This window comes from Pituophis catenifer, unplaced genomic scaffold, assembly GCF_029215685.1.
Source record: "Pituophis catenifer annectens isolate HBS135680 unplaced genomic scaffold, rPitCat1.0.hap2 SCAF_1, whole genome shotgun sequence".
Classification (NCBI taxonomy): Eukaryota; Metazoa; Chordata; class Lepidosauria; order Squamata; family Colubridae; genus Pituophis; species Pituophis catenifer.
Genome location: NW_027256881.1, coordinates 180,796,300 through 180,823,991, shown reverse-complemented (window position 1 = coordinate 180,823,991; position 27,692 = coordinate 180,796,300). Strand labels below are relative to the sequence as shown.

At 44.1% G+C, this 27,692-nt stretch overlaps 1 protein-coding gene across 2 annotated transcripts in view; it reads right to left on the bottom strand.

Annotated features, from left to right (window-relative positions):
- The window catches only part of HYCC2 (hyccin PI4KA lipid kinase complex subunit 2), an 80,083-nt gene that overhangs the window by 30,339 nt on the left and 22,052 nt on the right, over positions 1–27,692 (bottom strand). For both annotated transcript variants that reach the window (XM_070933257.1, XM_070933256.1), the window contains exons 2-4: positions 14,911–15,010; positions 7,586–7,665; positions 7,135–7,236 (exon numbers count right to left, since the gene is read on the bottom strand). In XM_070933257.1, coding sequence (XP_070789358.1) covers positions 7,135–7,236; positions 7,586–7,642 — 159 coding nt within the window. In that variant the 5' untranslated portion in view covers positions 7,643–7,665; positions 14,911–15,010. The remainder of the gene's footprint in view (positions 1–7,134; positions 7,237–7,585; positions 7,666–14,910; positions 15,011–27,692) is intronic.

Sequence of the window (27,692 nt, the reverse complement as noted above, 5' to 3'; positions counted from 1 at the left end):
AACAACCATTGTCATGCAGCTAGTTGTCAAAAGGCTGATCAGCATGCTCTCTCTCAGCTCTGTTCTCAACGATCCAGAAAATTTAATAATCAGCTCCAGCACAATAGTCCCATCTGCATCAAACTTTCTACAATGCAAAAACTTTAATATTTTACTCCATCTTATTCAAGCAACAAATCTGAGTACAATTAAATATTTCAAATATATTTGAAATATATTTAACTTGAAGACATTCTCCTGGTGAAGACAAACGAAATAGAACAACAGAGAATAGATGGAAGCAAAGGGGCGTTGGTCCTACCTGAGACGCTCCTTCTCGTTGAGTGGAGACAGCAGCCAGGATGGGATGTACCCGCCCAATCAGCTTAAAGGACTGAGTCTGTCAATCTTGCTAAGTCCCGCCCTTGTTGCCGGGCAGACCAGCTTTTGGCGAAGACTTGAAGTAACAGACTCGGTGTGTGGGAATAGAGATGAGCAACAGGAAGGTATAGGTAGCAGAAAGATACAAAGACCAGACTGGCAATGGGAGGGTCTGGCTGCTGACTCCACTCAACGAGAAGGAGCATCTCAGGTAAGACCAATGCCCCTTCTCCATTGAGAATGGAGACAGCAGCAAGGATGGGACATACCCAAGTTCACAGTCCCTAAACCAGGGGGGGGAACCAGGCTGGTCCAAAACACCCCCCCCCGGCAATCACCCTCTGCAGCACCTGCTGTCCAAACACGGCCTCTGCCGATGCAAACTTGTCCAGTTTATAGTGTTGTATGAAAAGGACAGGAGAGGTCCACGTAGCTGCCCTGCAGATCTCAAACAACGGAGCCTGGGTAACCCATGCTGCTGACGTAGCTGCACTGCGGGTGGAATGTGCAGTCAACCGGGAAGGTCGCGGGAGCGAGCGAAGGTCATAGGCCGTAGCGATAGTCTGTCGAATCCAGCGACCAATGGTAGACGATGAAACCTTGCATCCCTGGGAAATAGGTAAGAAGGATACAAACAGCGACTCTGATCGGTGGAAGGGAGCTGTCCTCTTAAGGTAGATCCATAGCGCTCGCCTAAAATCCAAGGAGTGCCAACGTCGTTCCCAAGGATGAGAAGACCGAGGACAAAAATTAGGAAGTATAAGTTCTTGCGAATGGTGGAAAACAAAATTGACCTTCGGCATGAAGGTAGGGTCCAAGCGGAGGACCACGCGATCCTCGTGGAACACACAAAGATCCGAACGAGTGGACAGAGCCGCAATTTCCAAAATTCAGCAAGCCGAGGTTATGGCTACCAAGAAAGAGACCTTGCACGAGAGAAGCCTGAGACTAGTAGTCCGCAAAGGTTCATATGGGGGGCCCATAAGCGATTCCAACACCAGTGGAAGATCCCAGGTAGGGTATCTATGCAGCACTGGAGGACACAAGTTTGTGGCGCCACAGAGAAAGCAACAGATCAGAGGATGCTGCGACAAGGATGACAGAGACCCACAGGTAAATACAGAAGACAGCATGGCAACCTGTCTGTGTAAGGTGTTAGGAGAGAGTCCTTGGGCCAGTCCGTCCTGTAGAAAAACCAGGATGTTCACAATGGATGGTTGAAGAGAGGGCACGCCGTGCAGGGAATACCAGGAACAGAAGGCCCGCCAGGTGGCAGAATAAATGCGGTCCGTAGATGGACGGCAGGAAGACTGTAATCTCCTAATGACGTCCACTGGAATGTCCGCGGCCCTCAAAGAGCTTCGCCGCTCAACCTCCAAACGGTTAGATTGAGGGACCGGGTGAGTCAGGGCACCCTGTGTGAGAACGTCGTCCCCGAGGGGTATGTGCCAAGAGGGAGCCACCGAGAGGGAGACAAGATGTCAGATTTCGATGCTATCTCAAAATAAATGAATTTCCAAACTGCCAATCTTTAAGGAAATCTTCTCTTTATTCGAGTACAGCAACCGGATCATGACTCGTGCGGACAATACTGACCATTTGCCCCCCAATCCCTCCCTTTCCAATCCCTCCCTTTCCAATCCCCAATTCTCTGCTTCTTATTGGCTATCTTCCAAGGCACTCTCCTGACTTCTTGTCTTGTCATTTCACAGGAATGTTCCCCCCCCCTCTTCATTTCCACGGAGACTGAGCTTCAAAGGGATTTAGCAGGCAAAAGTCCAGGGCTTATCTCCCTTTCTATGTCAGCAGTGAGACGCTGACACAAGGTCTGCAAACCAGGGCCTCCGGGGCCAATGAGGAGCCACAAGGATCACCTCCGCCCGTTCTATCATAATCTTGCGGATAACTCTGGGAAAGAGGGACGTCGGGGGAAAAGCGTACAGGAGACCCGTTGGCCACAGGATTCGTAGAGCATCGATGCCCTCTGCCTGAGGTTCCGGGTACCGGGCAAAGAACCGAGGTCGACAACTGGAGAGCCGAACCGAAGAGCTAGATCTTGAAATATCCACAGATGAAAATGCCACTCCACATTGTCCACCTGCCGCTGGCTCAGTCAATCCACCTGAGAGTTGTCCACGCCCGATATGTGTTCCACCCGAACAGAGCAAAGGTGGCGCTCTGCCCATAGTCCCAACTTCATCGCTACAGTTAACAGAGATCTCAGCCTGGTGCCCCCTAACCTGTTCAGATGCGCTTTGGCGGTAACATTGTCCGTCAGGACGAGCACATGGGCACCTGAGACAAGATGACGAAACGCCCGGAGTGCGAGGAAGACAGCTTGTAGCTCCAGCCAATTGATCGGGCGATGAGACTCCGCGGTGGTCCACGTCCCTTGAGCCAGCTGACCCTGGCAATGGGCCCCCCAGCCGTGGAGGCTGGCATCCGACGTCACCACCACCCTCTGGGGCTCGAGAAAGAAACAACCCGCTGAGAGAGCTGGAGAATGCCACCACCGGAGGGACCTGCGCACCGAAGGAGGAACAGGAATCGGCCTGGCTGACGTGCGTCTGCCCGCCTTCTACAAGGGTAAGAGAAACCATTGGAGTTCCCGGGCGTGCAGCTGTGCCCAGGGAACTATAGATATGGCCGAAATCATCTTCCCCAAAAGTTGAGATAAAACATGGGGCGAAGCAACAGGACACCCTTCAATCTTGGAGATCAATTGCCGCAGACTATCCTGTCTCTCGGGAGAGAGAAAAACTTTGCCCTGAACTGAATCAATTAGTGCCCCTAAATGGATGAGACTAGTAGAGGGAGATAGATGGCTCTTTTCCAAATTAATGGAAAAGCCATGAGCCGCCAAGGTTTCCAGGGTAAGCCGGACATCTAGGGCAGCTTGCTGAATAGAAGGAGACAACACAAGTATATCATCAAGATAACACAAAAGTCTAACAGAACGGAGCCGAAGAAAGGCTGCCAAGGCGGCCAAAACCTTAGTAAAAGTATGGGGTGCGGAGGACAGGCCAAAGGGTAAAGCCCTGTACTGGTAATGTATCCCACGTAACAAAACCTCAAAAACTGTCTATGGGAAGGGAGGATAGGGATGTGTAAGTAGGCCTCCGTAAGGTCTATAGAAGAGAGATCGCCCCTCCAGACACCATCTAGAATAGTTTTCAAAGATTGCATTTTAAATTTACGGTACACCACATACCTGTTCAACCGTTTTAGGTCCAAAATGGGTCTCTACCCCCCCGGAGACGTAGGGACCAGGAAGACCCGGGAATAAAAACCCTACCCTCTTGACCAGGGGGTACCCGTTGGATAGCCCTGATAGCCAGGAGATGCTGAACCACAGAGTCCATAAGGGACCTCTTTTCGATATTACAGGAAAGCGGACAGCAGAGAAAGGTATTTGGAGGGGTGAAAACAAATTCAATGGCCAGCCCTGATCGTAAGATGGCCTGGACCCATTTGTCAGAAGTGGACTGCTCCCAAATGGCGGCAAAGAGGGCCAATCTGCCGCCTATGGGAGGAAAAGGAATGCAATCAGTGCCGGCGTCGGATGAAACGACCTCCTCCCCCGTGAAAGGGCCATTTGAAGCCAAAGGACTTGCCCCGAAGGGGCCTATCCTGGGAGCCTCGTTGCCTGCCAGAATTATTGTTCGGCCGAGACGAGGCAAATGAGGAGGACCCCCCCATCAGCACCTTGAAACTGGGGCCACGAGGCATACGGAGAGAAGTGGGATTCCCCTCTGCAAAAGACCGCCTCTAACACCTTCTTCTTGTCCCTAGTCTCAGTAAGAAACAGTTCTAAAGCGTCACCAAACAGGCGAGACCTCCCCAAAAGGAACCGAAGCCAGGCGCCATTTGTGCCTGGCATCCACCTGCCAGTGGCGAAGCCAGACTTAACGACGGGCAGCAACAGAGGAGGCCAGGGACTTGGCAGCAAAGTGGGCGGCCGAAAGGGTAGAGTCCGCCGAGAATTGGATCGCTGCCACAATCTTGTTCAGTTCCTGCCTCGTGCGCATGTCTTTGGGAGGTAACTTATCATGTAGTTGCCGCAACCAAAGTAGCGTGGCCCGGTTGAAGAAGGATGCTGTAGTAGCAGCCCGGATGGCCCATGCGGAACCTAGGTGTGCTCTCTGAAGAACTAAATCAGAGCACCTCTCGTCGGGTCGTAGGCCTTCATTGGGCTCGCCCGGAACATTGGCGTTTGGCAACAAAGCAGCAATCGGAGCATCAACAGAAGGAACTTGGAGGAGAGAGTCCAAGTCCGAAGCTACGTTAAATTTACTCCGGTCGTTAGACGAAGGAAGAGACGCAGATCCCAGCACTGCCCACTGTTGCTTGACGACATCCAAAAACAGCGGGGGGGGGGCAGGAACAGCCGTGATGGGCCTGGGTGGTTCAGCAAACATCGGATCCAATGCCCCTGATGCAGATGCTGCCACAGGTTCCGAGGGAGAAGAAGACAGATTAGCTGTGTTTATGGCCTTGAAGAGCAAGGACTTAAACAGAGATTGGGGGAAGAGACCAGTAAAGGTCGGTTGATCTGGAGGAAGGTTCTCATCATCTGACAAACTGGAATCACTGTAATCGTCATCAGGCACAGCAGAAGGATGACTAGCAGAAGAGCGAGTCGGAGAGGCAGGAGCCCTGGCTAGAGAAGTCCGCTCCGGACTGTTCCGCATGGGAGACACTGAAGAGATAGAGCGTACGGAACCGGCCCTAGACCGGAATCCTGCTGAGAGCGACTTCTGCACAGCTGCTTCAATGAGCCGTTGTAATTGATCTGGCATAGGTTGATAAGAAATCGCCTCCTGAGGCAGAGTGGAAGCAGAGATCAAAGCAGCAGGGTCAGGCGAAGCTTCAGGAGCCACTGCAACCGGTTGAGCTGAGGTATCTGAGCCCCCAACTCCGAGGTGGAAATAGTCACAGGGCAATCATGAAGTGATACCTGATCCGAAGTAGCAGGGCGATCAAGATCCCCGGGAGCTGCAAGAGCCTGGGGAGCAGAGGATGAAAGGTTGGCGCTGGCCTTGTCGCAAAGCTTCGTCAAAACCTTGTCTCTGCATTTCTCAGTTTTCGAGGAGGATATGCCAGACCTGTGGTGCCTGCGGTGGGGCTGTGCCGGCTGAGAAACAAGGGGAGGCTCGAGAGTGGGCCCTCTAGATGAACAATGGGTAGCAGACAAATTGTCTGATTGCCATGGTGAACAGAACCGACCCTACGGCCGTGCTTTGATTTTGACACCGCTTTTGGCATCGTGGCTGACCAGCTGAACAAGGCAGGCAGTAATTCCAGTCAATGAGTCAGGGCAGTCAGCGGGAGTCAGTGGGAGTGCAGAAACTCCACAAACAACACTGGTGTCCAGCAGTGGGAGCACGGAAACTCCACAAAATGGCCACCACACCCGGGTGTAGCTCACAAAATGGCCACTGCATCTGAGTATAGAGTCACAATGGCGGCCATAGGCAGGCTTTGCAAGGCGTAGCCGAAAGGCAACAACGAGAGCGCAAAACTCCACTAAAGCCAAGGCCAGTAGTAAAGGGAGGTGGCTGCAGTAGAAAAAAAAAATTTTTGACACCGCTTCAAAGGCACGCCACCCAACCGAAGAATGAAGTAAGCACGAAGCTCCTCGAAGCACGATCCCAGCTGATCTGCGGTGGCGGAGAGGAAGCGGCGCAACCCAAACGGAACACAATTTGAAGCAGGCAAGCCGATCCGAAGGAGCCGGCAAGCCCCGAGTCGCTGCTCCCTGGGACCGAAGCGTCAGTTAGTAAATGGAGGCAAATTGACAGTCCCGGTAGCGCTGAGGCAAGCGCCAAAATGGCCGTTGCTGAAACGGCGCAAAACTCCAAGCGAGAAATTAGGGTTGAAACTAGGCTATACGAATGGAGAACTGCCCAAATAGTGTCCAGTGACTGTCCAGCAAGCTCTCCCCATGAGAAGTCGCTCCCTCCCACGGGAGGATTGAGATGAAAAAACACCCCCAGCCACCAGCCGAAGCCAGCTCCAGGGGTGAAAGCCAACCAGGAGAAAGGCTACTCATGATTAACAAAGGGAATTCCAAGAAAACCAGACATGAAAGGGATAAGAAGATATACAAAGTCAAACAGTCCAAGTCAAAAAACCAGAAATTGCAAGGCAGAAAGAACAAAATTCAAAGTCCAAAGAAGAGCAAGAGACCCACACGCCCGTCCAGCTGAAGGACTGAGTCAAAAACTGGTCTGCCCGGCAACAAGGGGGGGACTTAGCAAGATTGACAGATTCAGTCCTTTAAGCTGATTGGGCTGGTACACCCCATCCTGGCTGCTGTCTCCACTCTCAATGGAGAACTGAAATAGTGAAAGACTGAAAAACTGAAAGACAAATGAAATAGAACAACAGAGAATAGATGGAAGCAAACTGTTACTCACACTAATTTGTCAAAGAAACAACACATAAGGAGTTCCTAAATGAACTGTATTAACAGCAATAGCAATAGCACTTAGACTTATATACCGCTTCACAGTGTTTTATAGCCCTCTCTAAGCGGTTTACAAAGTCAGCATATTGCCCCCAACAATTTGGGTCCTCATTTTACTCACCTTGGAAGGATGGAAGGCTGAGTCAACTTTGAGCCTGGTAAGATTTGATCTGTCAAATTGCAGGCAGCCGGCAGGCAGCAGAAGTAGTCTGCAGTACTGCACTCTAACCACTGTGCCACCGCGGCTCTTGTACATATAATATACATATTGTTGCCCTTTTAACAGTGATTTGATTGTTTCATACCTCATTATTTGGATCTTGAATAACTTTATAAAGAGCTGGCACTAATATTTTCTTCCGATGAAGTGTTGCTGCATAATTGGAAATCTGCATTTCAGGTAATACCTAAAAGGAAAAAACAGAAGCAACAAGAACATCTTCCACATCAAAACGGGCTTGAATTTTCTTATCATGGTTCACTGAACAAGCTATAGTGACCTAAATCACATTGATGAGATTCATAGATCACACTAAGCAAAAAGAAAAACAAACAATCCACATTTTGGCTTAGTGTTATTATGTACTCTGGATCACCACTGTAAACTCGGAAAGAAAATATATCTATAAATCCTCAGCAAGCTATTGCAAAGGAAGAAGTGGGTGGGGGGAGACTGTGATATCACACAAAATTTCTTCAGATCTAACAGCCAAACATAGAAGTTATTAAAACATATTCATCTTTTAAAATTCTCACCTTGAATTCTGATAGCCATTCCTCTATCACACCACGTTCTGATCCAAGCATTTTCATAAGACTTCTTTTTTTATTATTACCTTTGAGGAGGAAAAATATTAAAAGGGAACGTTAGTGTCTCAATTATGTAATTTTATCTCTGAAAGTCCATATATTCATCATCCCATTGCCCAATATTTTAGCTGGCATTACACTTTTAAATAGGCCTGGGGCAGAAAGGGGATAGCAAAAGAGGACCTGTATTGACAATGCATTTCATAGTTAGTCTCTTTCCAAAGACAAGTACCAAGAAAAGTTAGTTAGACAAAACTGAACTGTATCATGGGAAAAAATGTAGTATCTTCTAATAATAAATGTGGCTATGGTATAATGGATTCATACAAAGGATGGTACAAAGGTTTCATAAATATAGTACCATTTGAATTCAAGAACCTTTATTTGCTTTTTGGCTTTTTTAAAAATATCAAATCAATTTTATAGTCCAGTCCAAATTTACACAGCTCTTCTCACTTCTTTTTTCTTTTTTTCTTTCATTTATACGACACTTCTGATTTTAAAGCTTATTATCCATTCTCTTTGGGGATTTTTTGAAGTTCGAAAAAGAAAAGAAAAAGAAAGGATCTATTTATTTCTTTCCGATCCTTTTACCAATCTTGGGGTAAAATTCTCTAGTTATTTAAAATTTACAAAGTTTTTTAGTTTTATTCAAAAGTCAATTTTCCATCGGGTTTTTATTCCTTTATAATTACACTTCAAAATCTTCTTCAAAACCTGCATATTAGTCGCTGTTTCATCGCCAGGGGTCTTAAAGTTACAAAGATGTTTTCCTTAGTTGTTTCAAACCATGGGTTGGCTGTCACTCACCCAGCTTCCAAAAACTCCACTCCGTTCATCACTCCTGCTCAATGCTTAATCCGGTTGCCCCAGCTTTGTGGCAGCCGCAATGGCTGCCATCCCCCACCGCCGAGACATAGAGAGTTTCCTCTGACCTTCGAGGAACTTGCCTGTTCCTCTTGGTCTTCCAAGGTGCCTCTCCTTCTTCCCTGTCCCTGCAGGACGGTTCTGATCCGAAGACCCATCGGTAGCGGTTCATCAGTCCGGGTTTTCACGGAGCTCATCAGAGCCCGCTAATTCCCCGACTGTCTCGCCGCGACACCAAACTGGAAGTCAAAAGAGAAGCTAAATAAGATTGTTGATGCAGACTGAAACAAAATGGATACTTGTTTGACAATTGGTAATTGTGGATTGCAGAGGACACCTTCAGGAGTAAAAAGGAATAATTGCAATTTGGTCTTTGTTTTGGAAAATTGTGAACTTTACAGATAAAAGCCGTGAGAACTTTTGGGGGAGGATTTCTTCGTCTGCAAGCGGCTCGACTTTGGAGGAAAAAAAAAGTGGAATACAACGGAACTTTTATAATTGGAATAATATAAACTCAAAAAGAATAAAATGGCCCAGGAAATTAGAGAAATGATTAAATTGATGTACTTGCCATGGAAAAAGGAAATAAGAGAAATAATTATGTTACACGGAAGACTAAAATTTGAGGACATAAAAGCTGAAATGGAGCATACACAAGCAGACAAGAAAATAAAGATGGAGAAGTAAGACATAGATTGAAAATAGAGAAGACAAAGACAATATGATTAAATATGAAGAAGTTACTGAACATGTGGATAATAATAATAAAAAGGAGGTTTTTAGAGATTACATTGGGATTAACAATGAAAAAAAATCAAGATGATTATGCTGGGATTAACAGTGGAATGATAAAAGAAAAAGGTTGGAAAATATAGGAATAATAAAAAGGAGATTACACTGGGATTAACAGTGAAAAAGATGATTACACTGCAGTGACTTCTGGTTTGGTGCCGCAGTGAGACAGTCGGGGAAATAGCGGGTTCTGATGAGCGCGGCGAAAACCCTGGCTGCCGAACCGCCGCCGATGGGTCTTCGGACCGGAACCGTCCTGCAGGGACGGGAAAGAAAGAGAGGTGCCTCAGACGACCAAGAGGAACAGGCAAGTTCCTCGGAGGTCAGAGGGAACTCTCTGTGAGTCGGTGGTGGGGGGCGGTAGCCATGGCAGCTGCCACGAAGCTGGGACAACTGGGCTAAGTATAGAGCTGGAGAGAAGAAAGAAACGGAACGGAGTTTTTTTTGAAGCCGGGTGAGTGACAGCCAACTCAGGCTTGAATAACAACAAGAGAAACATCTTACAACTATAAGACCCCTAATGTGTAATAGTGGCTAAGGAGCATGGGGGCAAAGAGGATTTTGAAACATAATTTGGAAAAGACAAAAACCCAAATGAAAAATGATTTCTGAAAAAACCAATTGGAAACTTTAAACAATTAGACATGGTCAAAGGATTGGAAAGAAATAAAGAGATCCTCTTTTTTTCCCCCTTTCTTTTTTAAATGGCAAGAAAAATAAAAAGAATGGATAATAAGCTTTAAGAAGAAAAAAAAGGGATGTATAAATAAAAGGGGGGAAAAGAAAAAAGAAGTGAGAAGAGCAATTTAAATTTGGACTGGACTTTAAATATGATTTGATATTTTTAAATTGAAAAAGGAAAAAGAGAAGTCAAGGAAGATTGTGATGTAATGGAAACAAAATGGATACTTATTAAGCAATTGGAAATTGTGGATTGCAGAGAGACACCATCTGGAGTAAAAAGGAACACTGCAACTTGGTTCTTTGTTTTGGAAAATTCACAGATAATAACCGTGAGAATTTATGGAGGAGGATTTTCTTGTCTACAAGAAGCTTGACTTTTGGAGGAATGAAAAAAGAAATAGAAGGGAATACAATGGAACTTTTATAATTGGAGCAATTATTTGATTTGGAGAATGGAAATAAAAGAAATAACTATAATGTTGCACAGAGGACAAAATTTGAGGATATAAAAATCGAAATGGAGTATACATGTGTGGACAAGAAAATGAAGATGGAGAAATAAGACAAGGAAGTGGAAAATAAAGAAGATAAAGATATTGTGATTAAATTTGAACAAATATTTGAACATGTGAATACTAATAATAAAAAGGAGGTCTCTAGAAATTATATTGAGATTAACAATAACACAATGATGATTATACTGAGATTAATAATGATATAATGATGATTATATGGAGATTAATACTGAATGATAAAAGAATAAAAGATTGGAAAATATTAAGAAATTTAAAGAAGTCCAGGACCTGGATTTATAAAATGATCATATTGAGATAAAATAAATATGAGAAGAATTATGTTATATTTAGAAATGAAACAGGGATTGAAGCTAAAATAGATGGAAAATAGATTACATTAAAAGAAATATAGCAATGGATATAATGAATTAATTTTTATTGAGATGTTGGATGGTAATATCTGAGAAAATTGATGGCTATAATAATTGGGATATTGTTTAAATACTTATAACAATTGTAATAATTAGAATATCTTCAATAATACATTTATTTAAGCAAAAGGAAAATTGAAATGATATAGGATTATGATTTACTAAATAAGACTCATTTAAATTGACTTTTATATAAATGGTATTGATAAATAGACAGAATTTAGGGAAATAATGATGAATTGTATTATGTTGTGTTATTTGAATTAAGAACTTTGTTTAAATGTTAAATTGGTATATATTCAAAATTAAAGATAAGATTTAAATTTGATGAAGTAATAATTAAATAAAGATTTAATGAATATTATATGAAGTAATAATAAATTGTAAGGAAGTTCTAGAAATGGAAATAAGAGTTAGAAATATAAATGTGTTTGAACTGTATTTTTAATAGTGAGTATTTGGGGTAAGAATTGTGAAACGTATTATGAGGTATTAATTGAATCAAGATTTAAGGTGGATTAATTTGATCAAGTTAATATGAGTTAGCTTTCTATAAGATGGTAATAATTGAGATATGTGATAAGTGTTATGGCAAAAATAGAATATGTTAAATTCTGATAAAGATGAACAAAAAGTTGTATAAATTTAAGACCGGATCAATGCTCTGTTCCAAAAAGATATATTGTATGTTTATTTGTGTGTTTTAAAAAATAAATAAATAAATAAAAATTTTGCAAAACAAAACAAAACAAAAAAACCCCGAACTTTTATTTGCTGATGAACAGTTATAAAACATCTACTAAGTAAATAATGAGTATGAAAAATATACATGTAGAAGAACTAGAAAAGAAATAAATAAAACAATAAAAGAATGTTCTGTTTCAAGTCATAATATTGACTTCTCAAATCCATTGTTTATTTTATTTCTATACTTAACCACCAGTCAATCCAGTATTTAATTTGAACCAAATTATGAAGTTTTTAGATTATGCTATGTAATCTAATTTTTTCTGAGTTTTTGCAGAAGTAAATGTTAGGTAAGCTTACACTTAGAATGAGTCTAAAAGATTAGAACAAGTGGAACAATTGTTGGAAACTGAGGCTCTAAATTAATTCAACGGTAATGTAAATGGGAAATAATTGCTAGAGGTTAAAATAGAATGACTGCTAAAAAAGAATGAGTGCTAAAGACTAATATTAGTGTATTAACACCAGAGAACATTTTTGGCCATTTTTTTTACTAATGACTTATAGCATCTTCATAGAATTATCCAACCATCACTAAGTGGTATCAAGTCTGTTCTTGACACTATTATTTTGGCAAAATGGTGTTTGGATGACTCTTAAAGTTGTTAATGGGGAAATGACTTTATAATATATATGCACTAAAAGAAGTAGAAACAGGCTAATTAATTGGAAATCCACAGATCAATAATTAAGAAAAAACTTCAATAATTTATAAACCTTCTTCAATTTAGCAAGATTATTGCTAAAGCTATTGTTTTCTTGATATGAATGTTTTTATATTTATGACATTTACAAAAGCCTGATTTATTTTTCAACTATAGCTGAAAGAGATATCATATTGTGTTTATATTTGTTTATACTATTCTCATACTTCTGCTAATTTAGTCAAAAATAATTTAACAAAAGGAAACAATATACCAAGAATATAGAATTAGCTAAGATAAAACAGGACTTGTGAAACTGATTTTCATGGCACATTATTCTGATTTAAACTACCTTGAATTAAAATCCATTAAATTATGTTGGCCCGCAGCCATAAACTCTGCAAAGAAAGCTTTAGCCTTTAACATATATGTACATTCATGTAACATTACCATATAATTCATATGTTTAAAAGAGAAAATAATTTTTTTAAATTCTCCAACTTTACAAGTTTCTGGAAAGTATGGTTTATTCAAAATTTAATACTGAATCATTCCATTTCTTCTTCTTCATATGTGGAAGGAAAAACATGTTAATCTGAACATACTGTTTGCGAGCCAGTCAAATTGCAGATAGCAGGACCAATTCTCAAAGACTGCTGTCCTAGCTGGCAGTTCTGTTTAAAGGTAAAGGTAATGTTCCCCTCGCACATATGTGCTAGTCGTTACTGACTCTAGGAGGCGGTGCACATCTCCGTTTCAAAGCCGAAGAGCCAGCACTGTCCCGAAGAGGTCTCCATGGTCATGTGGCCGGCATGACTAAACACCAAAGGTGCACAAAATGCTGTTACCTTCCCGCCAAAGATGGTCCCTATTTTTCTACTTGCATTTTTTACGTGCTTCCGAACTGCTAGGTTGGCAGAAACTGGGACAAGTAACGGAAGCTCACCGCATTACGCAGCACTAAGGATTCAAACCGCTGAACCGTGTCCCTCCTGGCTGGTGCTGGCTTCCCGGGAGGTTACACGAGGCTGGCTCCAGAGGATTATCAACGCTTCTTTGAGTGAGGGTTGCTTTCCCACCGCCTTGAAAGAGGCGGTAGTGAGGCCCCTCCTCAAGAAGCCCTCCCTGGACCCGGCTGTTTTAGCGAAGTATCGTCCAGTCTCCAACCTCCGCTTTGTGGCGAAGGTTGTTGAGAATGTGGTGGCACGACAGTTCCCCCAGTACCTGGATAAAGTGGTCTATCTTGATCCATTCCAGTCGGGTTTCAGACCTGGGTACAGCATGGAAATGGCATTGGTCGCATTGGTTGATGATCTCTGGAGGGCTCGGGACAGGGGTTTTTCCTCTGTCCTGGTCCTATTAGATCTCTCAGCGGCTTTTGATACCATCAACCATGGTATCATGCTGCGCCGGTTAGAGGGGTTAGGGGTGGGAGGCACCGTGTTACGGTGGTTCTCCTCCCTTCTCTCTGACCGGTCGCAGTTTGTGTTGACAGGGGGCCAGAGGTCGACCTCGAGGCGCCTTGTGTGTGGGGTGCCACAAGGGTTGGTCCTCTCGCCCCTTCTGTTCAACATTTAAGTGAAGCCGCTGGGTGAGATCATTCGTGGTTTCGGGGTGCAGTTCCACCAGTACACTGATGACACTCAGCTGTAAATCTCCATCCCAGACCACCCCAATGATGCCCTTAATGTGATGTCCCGGTGTCTGGAGCCCGTCTGGATCTGGATGGGGAGAAACAGGCTCAAGCTCAACCCGTCCAAGACTGAGTGGCTGTGGCTCCCGGCATCCCGATATAGTCAGTCGGTGCCATCTCTGACTATTGGGGGCAAGTTGTTGGCCCCCACGGAGAGGGCTCGCAACTTAGGTGTCCTCCTGGATGCACGGCTGTCCTTAGAAGAAAATGTGACGGCCGTGGCCGGGAGGACTTTTTATCAGGTCCGCCTGATTCGCCAGTTGCGTCCCTTTTTGGATCGGGACTCGTTACGTACGGTCACTCATGCCCTCGTCACCTCACGCCTCATCACTTGGCAACAATATCTCAATAAATTACTTACAAAACTTAAATACTAAATTAAATGATCTAATGTCGTCATTAGCTAGTCAAATCCAGTAAAGAGGAATCAAATAATATTTGATCACCTAGTTTTGAATACTTTTTAAGAAAAGAAAGCAGGCAGGTGAGTATTTGCCTTATCACAAATAGATTGCCATTGTCCTCCTTGAGCTTGATTATTTAGGATATTGTTTAGTGACTGATTATTTGTCTGGTATTAATCCTCAAGATTAACAATTCCTTAATCAAGGACCTACCAAATTAGACAAACAATCAATCAATGAACAACAGCGTAATCAAGGAACTACCAAGGAGAAAACAATATCCCCATCAAACTCTATTCCCTTCTAGTACTGAAGATGTTGCCTGAAGATGTTGGGAAATGAAATGTCTGCAGGGAAAACCCAACCTTAGAGAGGATCAAGGAGTCCACAATTCAACCTCAAGCTATATATATTCTCTTCTATTGGTACTAAGTTGTCATTGTTTAGCTCCCCTTTAAAATACATTTTAACAGTGAAAAAATGTTACAATTTACCTCTATTTGGATAAATTAGTTTTCTAATTGAACTGGTGGGTGAATGCTGCCATTTCCCAGTCTGGAATACATTTGATAGCGCTTCATCAAATCATGGAAACTATCAAAAACAAAAACATGAGACAAATACATTTTTAAAAATGAGCAAAAGATAAAGAAAACTATGCTACTATACTTTGGCTTTCAAACTATACAGACTTGAAGTTCAAGCATACATAATATCATACCATTTTTTAAAAAATGCAGGGATATAAATATAACTGTTTAGCTCAGTGGTTTTCAACCTTTTTTTTGGACCCCCTTTAAATACCGTATTTTTTGGAGTATAAGATGCACCAGAGTATAAGACCCACCTACCTTTTTTGGTGTTTTTTTTTAAAAGTTTTTTTTTATTTTTTAGACAAACACACATACAAACATACAATGTATTTTCTTTGAACAGAGTATTTGGCTGGTTCACAAATTTAAACAGTGTTTAGTCATTTCAATTAAATTTACAATTTCTATATTTCCTTTTTGCCATATTTATTCCTCATCTATTTTTTTTAAAAAAACAATATTACCCTTCATTCTCATCTCTAATCTTAATCAAATTCAATTTTTTCCCTTCTATTCTATATTATACCCCTTCCCATTGTCATCTATTTTTATATCCATCCTCACATTGATTATATAATTATCATAATCAATGTGGGTTAATTATGTAATATTACAATTGTTTAATACAAATTCAACATTTTAATATAAATCAATTAGTTATATAACTATTTTTTTTGTATATTAATCAATATGAACATGAATATTCCAATTATTTCCATGCAATCCAATTTCTTACAAATCAATTAATTATATTTACCAATAATAATAAACCAAATAATTTTCCCCTCTTATGTTACTCATTTTCACATCTTAAACTCTCCCAATAACCCACAAAGTTTTGCCCATATAATCCTCCAAATCACAACTTAATCATTTCTACTTTCATCACAATATATATTTAAAAATATTTCAATCATTACAATCATTACATTACTGGATGATCTGCGCATGTCCAAGATGGCGCTTTGTCGCTAGATCCGCGACTTTTGAGGTGATGTCCTGGCCTAGGGAGGCTTTAGGGGGGGCCAGTCTGACCATCTATGGCCCCCTGCCCGGATAGAGGAACATCCTGGGAACGTTTTCCCCGCCGCCTTGAAAGAGGCGGTGGTGAGGCCTCTCCTCAAGAAGCCTTCCCTGGATCTGGCAGTGTTGGCTAATTATCGTCCAGTCTCCAACCTTCACTTTGTTGCGAAGGTTGTTGAGAGTGTGGTTGCGTGACAGCTGCCTCAGTACCTGGATGAATCGGCTTATCTAGATCTGTTCCAGTTGGGCTTCAGGCCTGGGTACAGCATGGAAACAGCATTGGTCGCATTGGTTGATGATCTCTGGAGGGCTCGGGACAGGGGTTGCTCCTCGGTCCTGGTCCTGTTAGACCTCTCAGCGGCTTTTGATACCATCGACCATGGTATCATGCTGCACCAGTTGGAAGGGTTGGAGGTGGGAGGCACCGTGTTGCGGTGGTTCTCCTCCTTTCTCTCTGACCGGTCACAGTCTGTGTTGACAGGGGGGCAGAGGTCGACCCCAAGGCCCCTTGTATGTGGGGTGCCACAAGGATCGGTCCTCTCACCCCTTCTGTTCAACATTTATATGAAGCCGCTGGGCGAGATCATCCGTGGTTTCGGGGTGAAATACCACCAGTACGCTGATGACACTCAGCTGTACATCTCCACCCCGGATCACCCCAATGATGCCCTTGAAGTGATGGCCTGGTGCCTGGAGGCCGTGCGGATCTGGATGGGGAGAAACAGACTCAGACTCAACCCATCCAAGACTGAGTGGCTGTGGTTTCCGATGTCCCGATATAGTCAGTTGGTGCCATCACTGACTATTGTGGGCGAGTCGTTGGCCCCCACGGATAGGGCTCGCAACTTGGGTGTCCTTCTGGACTCACGGCTGTCTTTAGAAGAGCATTTGACAGCTGTGGCCGGGAGGACTTTTTATCAGGTCTGCCTGATTCGCCAGTTGCATCCCTTTCTGGATCAGGACTCGTTACGTACGGTCACTCATGCCCTCGTCACCTCATGCCTGGACTACTGTAATGCTTTCTACATGGGGCTCCCCTTGAGGAGCACCCGGAGGCTCCAGCTGGTCCAGAATGCAGCCGCACGGGTGGTTATGGGAGCGATGTAGCGCTCCCATGTGGCTCCCCTCCTGCGCGAGCTGCACTGGCTCCCAGTGGTCTTCCGGGTGTGCTTCAAGGTTTTGGTCACCACCTTTAGAGCGCTCCATGGCTTAGGACCAGGATACTTACGAGACCGCCTTCTGCCACCAGTAGCCTCTCACCAACCAGTACGCTCCCATAGAGAGGGGCTCCTCAGGGTGCCATCGGCCAAACAGTGTCGACTGGTGGCCACCAGGGGGAGAGCCTTCTCTGTGGGGGCACCTGCCATCTGGAATGAGCTCTCCCTGGAGATATGGAGGATCCCAGATTTACGCACTTTCCGCCGCGCCCTCAAAACATTTTTATTTCAGCAGGTTGGTCTGGCTTGACTCTCCCTTTTAATTTGCTTTTAAGTTTTCTACAAATTGGGTGTTTTTAAATTCGTTTTTTGGGCCAAAATTATTTAATGTACTTTTAAATGGTTTTTAACTTTTGTATGATGTATTTTTATCTTGTGGCTGTTCACTGCCCTGAGTCCTCCGGGAGTAGGGCGGTATATAAATTAATAATAATAATAATAATAAAAAAATTCCCTAATTAAATTTTAAAATGTTCTAGCTGTTATCCAAGCTATAATTTAATCCTTTTTACTTTCACCATCATATACCATTAAAGGTATTTCAATTGTTACAGTTTATACTTATTCATATTTCTAAAAAAAATAAAAAAATAAAAACTTATCATTGTCTAGATTTCAAAAATACAAAGACAAATATTCCAATTATTATTCATTTCATTTTTACAATCATGATTTCCCATTTATTTATTACTATTCATATTTCAATTCTAAATATGTATAACATTTTTCTCTTTCATTTCTTTTTCTTTTTCTCTCTTCCCATTTTTATTTTTGCCTTTTTCTTTCTCCTTTTTTTCTTTTGTGTTTTAAAATCTTGAACTCTCCTCTTTTGCCCTAAATTTCCCATTGTTTGCACCTACCTTTTTTGGTGAGGAAAAAGAAGAAAAAGAAATCTCCCTCTGCTTCTGCTTAATTTTGCCTCGTTGCAGCAAACAGCCTGCTTTATTTTCAGTTTCGCTTTCAGCATAGCTTGATTAGCACAAGGGGAAAAAAATCTGCTCTAGCACTCTTTGCAGCTAGCAGCAAGAGCCCTGGCAAAACAGCTGAAAGCAAATCAGCTGAGAGTTGAGAGGCCAATCTAATCAACTTGTGCTAATTAGCCTATGCTGAAGCTGAAAGGAGCTGTTTTTTCTTGCTGTTTGCTTGCAAGGAGGTAACTACTTCGAGGCACAGGCCAAAGGGTGGGGGCCGGTGGGCGGGTGGAGCTACATTCGGTGTGTAAGACGCACCCAGATTTTCACCCCCTTTTTGGGGTAAAAAGGTGCGTCTTATACTCCGAAAAATATGGTATCTTTTGAAGTCATGGAAAAAGAGAATGGTCAATAGCAAGCACTTGTGTGTTTCGCCCACTCTCTGCCCATCTTCCAAGTCACTGGATTTGAAGAGAAAGAGGTAACTGGCAGAAACAATGGTGCTACTGTCACTAGTTGCAATAACATCTGACTTTGGAGTGGAGGAGAAGATATGTGTAGGACAGCAATTCCTATTTCTCTCATGCTCCCTCTTTCTGCACCATTCCTTTTCTATAGCCTCTATTAGGGCCTCATCTACAAGTTTAGGTTTTGTGAAAGGCAAGAGGCATTGATCCAAGGGGAATGATTAGGCCCAAGACAGTTGTTTTCCCTACCCTCAGCCTTTGAATGTGCCAGTTAAAAACATACTTATTGTAATAATAAAATACATAGCTCATACTCAATTCTGAGAATGAATTATTTCACACATTAAGGATAAAATAATTCTTTTTTTTCTACAGTTCAGTTCAGAGTTACAAACCCTAAATTTTAGTTAATTTTAAGGACAGTTTGGTGAAATGAATCAGCTTCATGTTTTAAGCTACCTAATCGATTCCAATTTATCAAATCCAATCATTTACTAAACTGTAATCGATAATAAAGGAGCAAAAACTTCTAATATTCTCTTTATAGCCATGCCATAAGGCATATGTCAGTCCAAGATTTGCTATTTCTTGCTCCTGTAACAATAAACCAAATTTACTATGACATCCAAAATGGTCTTATGCACTAAATATACTCTAGTGTAAAAACAGAATACAATATTTGTTTTCCAAGAATAAAATACTTTTCTAAGAAGAGTATCTTCTTTCCTCTTTTGTTTTGTTTTTAAAATATCCTTCTCATATATCAATCCTTTTTTTAAAATGTAGAATCCTGGATCCATAAATAGGAATTTTCAGAAGCAAAATCCCCATGTTACAGGAAAAAAATCATTTTAAAAAATGATAGATTTTATTGTATGTGAAATAAAAACCCTGTGCTCAGAAGCATGAATACATAACAGACTATCTCAAGAGTTTCATTTCATATAATTCTGCTTATCTTCATATCTTATCAGCATTCCTTACAGATTCAGTAAAACTAGAACTTGTAATACTTTTCTGTTCTCAGACAGCACATATTCTACTAAAGTATCAGCACTTGGTAACATTTGTACTCAACTGTTCTTTAGAGAGGAGACCTATATTCCAATGGTGTTGAGGTATAGCATGCATTAGAGACTGAAATCCCATTACTGAACATCTAAAATAACAGAGAATATTGATTTGTCATAAAGCTAAGAAGTACATTTTAATTTCCTATTGCAGAGGAAAAAAGATATTTTACAATCAATGTAAATTATGCAACATTCCACAATCAAACAAATTTAATATTTGGAGTGATTATACCTAATTGGGGAACATACCTAATACTCTTTTCTCCTCCTATTTTTCCCCACAACAACACTGTGAGGTGGTTTGCCTGAGAGACAGTGACTGACCCAAGGCCACCCAGCTGGCTTTCATGCCTAAAATAGGACTAGAACTCAATAATCTCCTGGTTTCTAACCTGGTCTCTTAGTCACTAAAATAATATTCCACAACAATATATTTCAATCTATTCAGGATATAAGCAAAGGGTCTTTGAACCTTAGAATGCTTACTCTAAAATGAGTCAAATTGTCATTTAAATTTTTCCATGTTAGTATAAAAGTACAACCAGATACCAGTTGGCATGTACAGATAGTTCTCAACTTATGATCACAATTGGGACTAGAATGTCTGTGACTAACAAAATGGTTAAGTGAGTCAAGCCCAATTTTATGACCTCTTTTGCCATGGTTTTTAAGCAAATTTACTAGAGTTGTTAAGTGAATTGGGTCTCTCCTTTTGACTTTGCCTGTCAGCAGCCGTCCGGCAAGATCGCAAATGGTGATCACACAATCCAGGACACTGCAACCATCATAAATACATGCTGATTGTCAATGGAATATAATACAACTGCAAACAAACAAGTGATCTTTTAGTATGGTGCCAGGATACATTTAAGTAAACTGATTTAAAGCAAACATAAATTCAATCTATGTTTATTATAAATTCCACAGTGTTCGGAACATCTCAGAACATATCATAGCTTAATAGAGATGTGAAGCATTGATAATCACTGTCTTAAAGCTTTTATTTATTTGAAAATTTAGCACTGAAGATAAATTTGTGCACTTATTTAAAGCACTCCATGGCATAGGACCCGGGTACCTTCGAGACCGACTTCTGCCACCAATAGCCTCCCACTGACCAGTCCGCTCCCACAGGGAGGGTCTCCTCAGGGTGGCATCGGCCAAGTTATGTCGGCTGGCGACACCCAGGGGGAGGGCCTTCTCTGTGGGAGCCCCAGCCCTGTGGAATGAACTGCCCCCGGAAATACGTAAGATCTCCGACCTCCAGGTGTTTCGCTGCGCACTGAAGACCCTGTTGTTCCGCCAGGCCGGGCTATCAACATAATAATTTTAAATTGGGGTATTTTAAATTTCTGGGATTTTAATTGGAGCCTAATCTATTTAATGATTTTAAATTTTAAATCATTGTTTTGTTGTGTTTTTAAATAGGCTGTACACCGCCCTGAGTCCTTCGAGAGAAGGGCGGTATAGAAATAAAATTATTATTATTATTATTATTATTATTATTATTATTATTATTATTATTATTATTATTATTATTATTATTATTATTGGAAGATAATATATACTATGTACAGTACTATATTTGTATTATTTATATTTCATTATAGACTGTATTAAATTATTTCAACGTTTATATCAGTGGTATATAAATGTAGTTTCTACTGAAAAATAATGGAAAATTAATCTCTCAAAAATTTGCATAACTGAGGTGAATGGAAAAGAGCAGTATAATAGGAAACAAAACCACCATATCAGGAAGATTAAAAACTAATAATAAAAGAAAAGTAGGTTTTCCCTTTATATTTATGATACTAGTTTGCATTAGTAAATAGTTATTAATGAGGATAAATAGTTTAATTTTTAAAATTTCCAATGTATTCTTTATAGGACAGAAAATGAAAATCTCTTTAATCTAATATGCCCCTATTCACAGGTTACCCACTTACAAAATAATAGTTATATAAACTGAAATTACATTAGCGAAGCTGTTTCTACTGTTGATATATTAGCAATTACAAAAAGAAATGCCATCACGATGGCACTATGATAAACCTGCTTAAATATTATGTTATCGATGGGGAAATCTAAGTATCTTGCAGGTCCCTATAAAAAAAGGAGTGCAGAAACATAAGTTTCAATTTCCACCTCATCACAAAGACATAATGGTTCTTATCTTACAGAATTTTCCATCCAAAACATAGAACAGAGGGCATTGCAATGGGCAAATGTAAAAGCTTTTATAGTGTTTTTAGGGGCAATATTATATAAGTAAAGAGCAGGGTACAATACTTTTTCCCCAAGTTCACTGGCTGAGATTGTTTTGTAAGGTACATTGCTTGAAGTTACTTAGGTCTGAACAAATTCCATTGAAAGCCACAATGGTTATGGTCACCGAGTAATTTTCATCAAAAAGTCTGGAACGGACGTTGCTTACCTGAACGTCCCTTCTCGACGCGCAGCTGGAGAATCCAAAGCTTCGGGTTGTTCAGCAGTTGATAGCCTACACTGAGTGTGTTCCTTTAAGAGATTTCTCTTCAGACACGCCCACTTGCTCAACAGAGTCCCAGTTTTGTTCACGAAGTAAGGAGCAGTAGAGCGTCAGGAAGGAATGTCCAGCAGCCAGCTGGGTGGGTTGGATTCTCCAGCTGCGCGTCGAGAAGGGACGTTCAGGTAAGCAACGTCCGTTCTCCAACGCGCAGCTTGGAGAATCCAAAGCTTCGGGATTTACCCAAGCAAGTTCAGACAGGGAGGGAACCCGGCTGCTGTACGTCGTCTGAAGAGTTGCATACAGCTTGGAGCACCCGGCGGCCGAAGGATGCCTCCGCCGAGGCAAAGGAATCCACCTTGTAGTGCCTGATGAAGGGGTTCAAGGATGACCAGGTAGCCGCCCTGCATATGTCGGAAATGGAGGCATTAGTGGCCCAGGCGGCCGTAGTGGCGGCGCTCCTGGTGGAGTGTGGAAGAATTCTCTGCGGAACCGGTTTGTTCCGAGCCGAATAAGCCCTAGAGATGCAGGATTTAATCCATCTCCCAATTGTCGTGGAAGAAACCTTCCGGCCCATGGAAGCGGGCAGAAAGGAAATGAAGAGCGAGTCAGATTTCCGGAAATGCTCAGTCCGCTTAATATACCGGCGCAGAGCCCGTCGGACATCTAGCAGGTGCCAGTCCGCTTCCCGAGGATGTCGAGGATCGGGGCAGAAGTCCGGAAGGATCAATTCCTGGGCTCGATGGAATGTGGAATTTACTTTAGGCAGGAATGAGGGGTCTAGTCTTAGTACCACGCGATTTGCGTGGAAGACACAAAGGTCGCTTCTCACAGACAGTGCAGCTAGTTCGGATACACGGCGAGCCGAAGTAATCGCGACCAGAAACGCCACCTTAAGAGTCAGAAAGCGGAGGCTGATGGAGGCGAGAGGTTCAAATGGAGGGTGCATGAGGGCCTGAAGGACCAGAGTCAAATCCCAGGTCGGGTATCGATGTATAACAGGAGGGCGCAGGTTGGATGCCCCTCGCAGAAAGTCGCGAATCGTCGGGTCCTGGGAGAGAGGAAGCTTTGCAGAAGTCGAAAGGACCGTACTAAGTGCAGCAACTTGGCGACGAAGAGTGTTAGGTGCAAGATGCTTGTCCATGCCCCGCTGAAGGAATCCCAGCACTTCGGGGACAGAAGCAGACGTTGGATCCAGGTGGAATTTAGCACACCAGGAGCAGAAGGAGTTCCAGGTTGCGTTATAAATGCGGCATGTTGACGGCCGTCTTGACGCCTGAATCGTGGGGATCGCATTGCTAGGCACGTTGGCTCGCCTTAGCAAGATCCGTTCAAGCGCCAGGCGGTCAACTGCAACCACTGCGGGTCTGGGTGCAGAATGACCCCCTGGCTGAGAACGATCCTGTCCCCTGGAATCCTCCACGGCCGTGCCACCGACAGGTCCACCAGATCCGCAAACCAGGACCTCCGAGGCCAGTGGGGTGCGACCAGAACGACGTCTGCCCTGTCTGCTATTATCCTGCGGATCAGACGAGGAAGGAGCGGTAGAGGGGGAAAGGCATAGAGGAGACCCTTGGGCCAGGGAGAGGCGAGGGCGTCGACTCCCTCCGCCTGAGGGCACTGGTACCAGGTGAAGAACCTGGGGAGGTGAGTGTTGTCGCGGCTGGCAAATAGATCGATTAGAGGCGTGCCGAATCTGCGGACGATCTCGGCGAACAGATCTGGGTGAAGTCGCCACTCGGCGTGGTCCAAGTGTTGCCTGCTGAGCCAGTCCGCTGTGATGTTCGTGGTCCCGGCGATGTGCTCCGCCACAAGGGACAGGACGTGCGTCTCCGCCCAGATCAGCAGTAGGGTCGTTTCCTCCATCAATGGACCCGAGCGAGTCCCCCCCTGGCGGTTCACGTGCGCCTTTGCTGTTACATTGTCCGTGCGTATCAGGACATGGTGCCCCGACACAATCTGCTGGAACCGTTGGAGGGAGAGGCGGATCGCACGGAGTTCCAACCAATTGATCCCGTTGAGGCTCTCCTCTGCTGACCACGTTCCCTGGGCAATGTGGGATAAAAGATGACCTCCCCATCCCGTCAGGCTGGCGTCCGTTGTCACTACCAGGCGCTGTAGATTCTGGAAGTAGCTGCCCTGACGTAGGCTCTGGGAGGACCACCAGAGGAGAGACCTTGCGACCTCTGGCGGGAGGGAAACTTGTGTGGGAGAGTTGCTCCTCCTGGCTCTCTGAAAGGGGAGGAGGAACCATTGGAGCTGGCGTGAATGGAATCTCGCCCAAGGGACGACAGACAGGCAGGAAATCATTTTGCCGAGCAGGCGGGACAGGAGCAGCAAGGTCACCTTCCGAGAGGAGAGGACCTGTGATGTTAATGACTGGAGACTGGAACACCGGTCCGTTGACAGGAACACCTGACCCCTTACGGAATCTATTATTGTCCCTAGGTGAAGGATGCGAGTAGTGGGCTGCAGTTGGCTCTTCGGGATGTTGAGGGAGAAGCCATGATGACGAAGGCAGCGACACACCACTTCCAGGTCTCGGAATGCCCGGGCCGGAGAAGGGGAGAGCACTAGGATATCGTCCAAGTAGCAGTGGAGCCGGACCGGATGTTGACGTAGATGGGCCGCCACTGCTGCCAGGAGCTTTGTAAAGGTCCTTGGGGCGGAGGAGAGGCCGAAGGGCATTGCTCGGTATTGGTAATGCCTGTTGTTGTAGGCAAAGCGTAGGAAACGACGATGGGACAGTCGTATGGGTACGTGGAGGTAAGCTTCTTTCAAATCGATAGAGGTCATCCAGTCCGATGGTCGAATGGAAGCCAGAATTGATCGGAGGGACTCCATTTTGAACTGATGATATACTATAAATTCGTTCAGCCTCTTGAGATCTAGGATGCCTCTGTGACCCCCGGATGATTTGGGGACCAGGAAGAAAATTGAATAGAAGCCGGTCCCGCGATGATGGTGGGGAACCGGTTCGATGGCTTGGATTTGAAGCAGGTGATGGATTTCTGCCTCCATTAGCTGGCGCTTGTCCAGGTTGGGAGAAATAGGGCATTGGACAAAGTGTGAGGGAGGTCTGGAGCGGAACTCCAGGGTAAGGCCAAGACGGATTGTCTGGAGCACCCAGGCGTCCGACGTCGAGATCTCCCACTGGGGAAGAAAATGAGTCAGACGGCCGCCAATGGGAAGATGGATGTAGTCACTTCCCTCTTCGAAAGGTACGGGATCCCGTACCTCGAAATGGCCGTTTGGGTGCTGAGGCCTTTCGACCACGGTCTCTGAAGGAGGATCTATCGAGGGAACGGTCGAATCCTTGAGAATAGGGCCTTGAGGCGAAGGACCCCGAAGGGCCGGAGTCGTTCCGAAAGGGCTGCCTGGTGAAGTAGGACGATGGTCTACGATCTGCCCTCTTATACGAGGATGGCATCACCTTCCGTTTATCCTTGTCCTCGACAAGGATGGGGTCTAAGGCCTCTCCAAAAAGACGGGAACCCTTATATGGAGTTGAGGCGAGGCGCCACCTAGACTTGGCATCAGCTCTCCAATTTTTAAGCCATAATAGACGGCGAGATGTGACGGACGACACCAGGGCGCGCGAAGCGAACTTCGCGGCATTGAGCGAAGCGTCCGCCGTATATTCAGTAGCCGCCACCAGTTTGTTGACGTCTTGGCGGAGGCGTGAATCCGCCGGGGGAAGGCGCTCGTGAAGTTGGCGGAGCCAGATTAAGCAGGCACGACTGAAGAAGGAAGCTGAGGTGGCTGCCCTAACCGCCCAGGCGGCCGCGTTGTGAGTACGTCGGAAGTTAAACTCAGCTTTTCGGTCCTCTGAGCGCAAACCGTCGGCGACGTCGTTGGAAATTACAGAGGAAGTCGTCAGATTGGCCACTGGCGCGTCTACAGTCGGTAACTGAAGGAGATCTTGGAGACTAGGCGCCGAACAATAAAGCTTTTTGTCTAGCCCCGAAGGAGCGGGCAAGGAGGAGGGCGTGGTCCAGGATCGTTGGACCACCTCAGAAAAAAGCTGTGGACATGGAATAAAGTCCGCTTGCGCCTTAGGCGCCGTAAACAAGGCCTCATGTTGTTGAGAGGTACCGGGTTGATCAACTTGAGAGACTGGGTCAGCCATATTTGTGGCCAACTTGGCCTTGCGCAGGAGCGATTTGAACAGCGAGGGCCGAAAGAGCCCAGAGAAGGCTGGCTTTTCGGGTGGCATATCTGCATCATCAGATAAGTCCATATCCGACGGGTCGCACTCTCCCTCCTCCGAAGAAGACTCCTCGCGGTGACCATGGTCCAGATAGAGCTCGGACCCATGCGTCATAGTCTGATACTGGGCAGGGACCTGTTGAGAGTCCCGGGCCAGAGGAGGAGGAGGAAAACGTGGCTGAGGCCAGGCTCCATATGGTGCAGCTTGTTGAGAAGATGCTGCCAGTGTCCTGGTAACCGTGTCAGAGATGATCTGCTGAATATCATACTGAGAAGGTGGAGGAGCTGCCTCCGTGGCGCGCAAGCCTGCCGCCGTGGGAGTAAAGGTTGCCTCCGGCTGAGACCGCCAAGGAAGAATGGCACTACACGAGAGGTCCACCGGTTCCAAGCAGTGTATTGAAAAGGCCTCAGGGAAAACTTCCATGTTTGGCGATTGATACAACGGTTGCAAATGTTGTTGAGGAGCCTGATGGACGGGCTGGACCGTAGCTTCGACAACGGGCGAGAGTGGCGTCGGTAAGTGAGTGAGTGCCGCCTGCCTTGACTGGCTGCGCGCTTTCTCGAACTGGCGCTCCAGGGCCTTGTGTCTCCTGGAGGCGTCCTTGTCAGCAGCTGATGAGTGTTTTGTCTTTTTAGAACATGGAGCAGCCGACGAAGACGGATGCGCAGCGCGTTTCCGGGACCTTTTACGCTGCTTGGCCTGTTCGTGGAGGCGCTCAGGAGAGCTGTTGTTGTCCTCCAGATCCGAGGAGAGAGCACGTTCTGCCATGTCGGAACCTTCGCTTCCTGTTCTGTCTCTTTCCCGTTCGTTGTTTTTTTTTTTTTATTTTTTTATTATATTATTATTATTATTAATTTGTTTTTGTTTTTTTTTTATAGATGATGAAGATGAATTTCAAGTAAGTATCTTATATTTTTATGGTTATGTAGATAAGTTTTTTTTTTTTTAATTAATATTTATAACTGAATGTGAATTAATCAGGATCTTTTCTTTTCTTTTCTTTTTTTTTTTTTTTTTTTTAAATGTAAAAACAGATGATTACAGTAGAAGAACCAAAGGAAGCACAGCAGGTAAGTCCAAAGAGAACAATGGGAGAACTAAGAACTCCAACAGTTATAACACAGAGGCAATGTCATAAGCCCAAGAAATTGCCAGCAGGAGGCTTTGGCTTCCAGCAGCCAACTGCGCATGCGCAAGGCAGTTGCTGGGCAGAATAAAACAGCCGTTGACTTCCTTGCACCAGGGTGGAGGGAATGGCTTCAGGGGAGGGCTGCAGAAGAATAAATGATTTTTT